This window comes from Polyodon spathula, unplaced genomic scaffold (assembly GCF_017654505.1).
Source record: "Polyodon spathula isolate WHYD16114869_AA unplaced genomic scaffold, ASM1765450v1 scaffolds_1131, whole genome shotgun sequence".
NCBI classification, from domain to species: domain Eukaryota; kingdom Metazoa; phylum Chordata; class Actinopteri; order Acipenseriformes; family Polyodontidae; genus Polyodon; species Polyodon spathula.
In genome coordinates this window covers 927-4,822 of record NW_024472616.1, presented here as the reverse complement: position 1 = coordinate 4,822, position 3,896 = coordinate 927, and the positions used below count along the sequence as shown (strand labels likewise).

General features: G+C 41.0%; 1 protein-coding gene across 1 annotated transcript; it reads left to right on the top strand.

The window, feature by feature from the left end:
- The first annotated feature begins 1,707 nt into the window (after nucleotides 1-1,707).
- LOC121309290 (26S proteasome non-ATPase regulatory subunit 2-like) lies at nucleotides 1,708-3,568 on the top strand. Its single transcript, XM_041242165.1, has 4 exons — nucleotides 1,708-1,825; nucleotides 2,164-2,290; nucleotides 2,488-2,606; nucleotides 3,134-3,568. The coding sequence occupies exons 1-4, from the start codon at nucleotides 1,757-1,759 to the stop codon at nucleotides 3,314-3,316; spliced, it is 498 nt and encodes a 165-aa protein (XP_041098099.1). The 5' UTR covers nucleotides 1,708-1,756; the 3' UTR covers nucleotides 3,317-3,568.
- The last annotated feature ends 328 nt before the right edge of the window (nucleotides 3,569-3,896 follow it).

Sequence of the window (3,896 nt, the reverse complement as noted above, 5' to 3'; positions counted from 1 at the left end):
GTCAAAAGTATTCACCCCCCTTGGATTTTTTCACATTTTATTGTGTTACAACTTTGAATCAAAATGGATTTAATTAGGAGTTTTTGCCACTGATCAACACAAAAAAAGTCCATAATGTCAAAGTGAAAAATAAAATCAACAAATTGTTCTAAATTAATTACAAATACAAAACAGAAAATAATTGATTGCATAAGTATTCACCCCCTTGAGTCAATATTTAGTAGAGGCATCTTTGGCAGCAATTACAGCCATGAGTCGATTTGGATAAGTCTCTACCAGCTTTGCACATCTGGACACTGCAATTTTTGCCCATTCTTCTTTGCAAAATTGCTCAATCTCCATCAAGTTGGATGGGGACCTTTGGTGAACAGCAATTTTCAACTCTTTCCACATATTCTCAATTGGATTGAGGTCCGGGCTTTAACAGGGCCACTCCAGGACATTGACCTTTTAATTTTTAAGCCACTCCAGTGTGGCTTTGGCTGTATGTTTGGGGTCATTGTCCTGCTGGAAGATGAATCTTCTCCCAAGTCCCAGGTCTCTTGCAGACTTCAGCAGGTTTTCCTCCAGGATTTCTCTGTACTTTGCAACATCCATTTTGCCCTCTATCTTCACAAGCTTTCCAGGCCCTGACTCAGAGAAGCATCCCCATAGCATGATGCTGCCACCACCATGCTTCACGGTAGGGATGGTGTTCTCAGGCTGATGTGTGGTTTTAGGCTTGCGCCAAACATAGCGCTTAGAGTTGAGGCCAAAAAGCTCTATTTTGGTATCATCAGACCATAGAATCTTCTTCCACTTGGTCTCAATAGTCTCCCACATGACTTCTGGCAAACTCTAGCCGAGATTTGATGTGAGTTTTTTTTCAGCAATGGCTTTCTTTTTGCCACTCTCCCATAAAGGCCAGTTTTGTGAAGCACCCGGGCTATTGTTGCTGTATGCACAGTGTCTCCCAGCTCAGCCGTGGAAGACTGTAACTCCTTTAGAGTTGCCATAGGCCTCTTAGTGGCCTCCCTGACTAGTACCCTTCTTGCCCAGATACTCAGTTTTTGAGGACAGCCTGTTCTAGACAGATTCACAGTTGTGCCATATCCTCTCCATTTCTTAATAATGGACTTTACTGTGCTCTTGGGAATATTCAATGCCTTGGAAATGTTCTTATATCCTACCCCTGATTGGTGCTTTTGAAGAACCTTATTCCGGATTTGCTTTGAAAACAATCCTTTCATCTTCATCTTCATGATGTAGTTTTTGTTAAGAAATGTACTAACCAACTGTGGGACCTCCCAGAGACAGGTATATTTAACCTGAAATCATGTGAAACACCTTAATTGCACACAGGTGAACTCCATTCAACTAATTATGTGAGCTTCTAAAGACAATTGGTTGCACCAGAGATTATTTAGGTGTGTCATAGCAAATGGGTTGAATATCTTATGCAATCAGTTATTTTTTGTTTTGTATTTGTAATTAAGTTAGAACAATTTGTAGATTTTATTTTCACTTTGACATTTTGTTTCACTTGTACCTTAAATTCCAACATTGAGTCCGCATGTTGTAACAATAAAAGGTGGAAAAGTCCAAGGGGGGGGTGGATACTTTTGAGAGCCACTGTATATATGCAAGGTATTACTCAGCTAAAAACAATAATAAACGTGATTTACTGTAGTTGTATTGTTATAGAAAAAAAGTATAAAAATAAGTAACATTCTTGTATTTTTCATTTGCAGGAACAAATAATGCCCGTCTGGCAGCCATGCTGAGACAGTTAGCACAGTATCATGCCAAGGACCCCAATAATCTCTTCATGGTTAGACTGGCACAGGTGAGCCCCTACATCACCTTCTGTCATATCAGTGATGGCTCATGGAATGCAGGCAGAGAGCCCAGTTTACTGGACCCTAAAGATAATATTACATAAAAAGGCACCGGTGTGCACATAATGTGTAACATGGTGTAAAGTGTGAGATCTTGCAATCATGGACCTGTGTCTGTATAAACCCCTAAGAGTAGAGGACTTCAGTTGGTTTTAACCTGGCTTGTGTCCTCCTCTGTGTGTTTGTGTCGGTTTGCAGGCTTTGTTTTGTGATCAGGTTCTGTGTTTGTGTTGGTTTGCAGGCTTTGTTTTGTGCTCAGGCTCTGTGTGTTTGTGTTGGTTTGCAGGGTCTGACGCACCTGGGGAAGGGAACGCTGACACTCTGCCCCTACCACAGCGACAGGCAGCTGATGAGCCAGGTAGCTGTAGCTGGACTGCTTACTGTCCTTGTCTCCTTCCTCGACGTCAAGAACAGTGAGTGCTTTCATTGATTGAGGGTTCATAACCAGCCTGTACATGACCACATCTATACGGTACCACTGCACATGTGGGATTGGTTGCTCATTAAAAGCCTTTTTAAACTTTTTTTTAATCTATCCCAGTACTGTTGTGTGTAAGTGGGGGGTTGTGGATTGATTTGATGACTTGTCTCTCTGTTTGTCTTTTCTCAGTAATCCTTGGAAAGTCGCACTACGTCCTGTATGGGCTGGTGGCAGCTATGCAGCCCCGTATGCTAGTCACATTCGACGAGGAGCTGCGGCCTCTTCCAGTGTCTGTGAGAGTGGGACAGGTGAGGGGGAGGGGGGAGTGGGGAGTGAAGCTATTGATTCTGTAGCTGTTATTCCACACTCTGCTCAAGTACCCTTTACTGGATTAAATCATGCATTCATTAATTTTTTTAATATAGCACCTCCCGGAACCATGATGCCACACCTCTTGTAATATTATGCCACACCTCTTGTAATATTATTAACAATCGGGCACGGTGTACATACTTTTCCGGCAATAAGTTATGAAAATCAATGTATAAGTGAAATAGTTGAATATCAATTTACAAAATTTATACCATATATCAAACTATATTCATATATATATATATATATATATATATATATATATATTATCTACTATAGATATATTATATAATATATAAACATATAATATCACCACAATATATACATAATAATATATCATTATTTAGTATTAGTTTTATTTGCAGTACTAGAATTGTCAAGTTGTACACCTTCAATGAAAATGGTATGGCTTTATTGTTGTGTGTTGAAGACTCACTGCCTGTCCTCCTTCCCTCCCTTGTAGGCTGTAGATGTTGTGGGCCAGGCTGGTAAACCCAAGGCCATCACAGGATTCCAGACCCACACCACGCCAGTGTTGCTGGCGCACGGAGAGCGGGCAGAGCTCGCCACTGAGGAGTACCTGCCTGTCACGCCCATCCTGGAGGGTTTTGTCATTCTGCGCAAGAACCCCAACTACGATGCCTGAGCCCCACCCCAACACACCTTTTACAGTGTGTGAACTCTCTGCCTCCCCATTCAGGGAGGGCATAACAACACCGTTATCTCAGTAACCAACAATAAACAAGCAATGTGCTACCACATGCAAAAAAACAAAAAATCGAATAATCAAAAAAAATGTGACTCTCTGCCAGGCGTTGCTGAGGTTGGTTTGTTATTTGTTTTTTGTAATAAGGCCGTGAAATACCTACATGAGTGTTGTTTTTGTTACAGTACTGTACAAGATTATTAAATAAAGTTTTTTTCTGGTCCACAGGGGTTGCCGGTGTCCCAGTATATGTGTACAGTATGTATGGGGTGAGCTTTGGCTTGTGCCCATACTTTCTCTACATTTTCTTGTAGGGCTGGATGCTTGTTTTAATATTTATCTGAAGCCTGCCACACTTGCATATGGCAAACCACTTATTGAATTGCTTTGGAAATTGGTGGGGTATGAAACACACACAGTTCTTGATTTGGTATAACAAAGTATTCGCCTTGGGTAAAGGTGAGTATTAGGAAGACATCATTCTAGTTCATATATGAAATCAACCTGCTTTTTTGTTTTT

Coding starts and splice junctions, on each gene's coding strand:
- LOC121309290 (XM_041242165.1), top strand. CDS start 1,757: ATGCTGAGACAGTTAGCACAGTATCATGCCAAGGACCCCAATAATCTC. Junction 2,291..2,487: donor CTTCCTCGACGTCAAGAACA/GTGAGTGCTTTC, acceptor GTCTTTTCTCAG/TAATCCTTGGAAAGTCGCAC. Junction 2,607..3,133: donor TGTCTGTGAGAGTGGGACAG/GTGAGGGGGAGG, acceptor CCTCCCTTGTAG/GCTGTAGATGTTGTGGGCCA.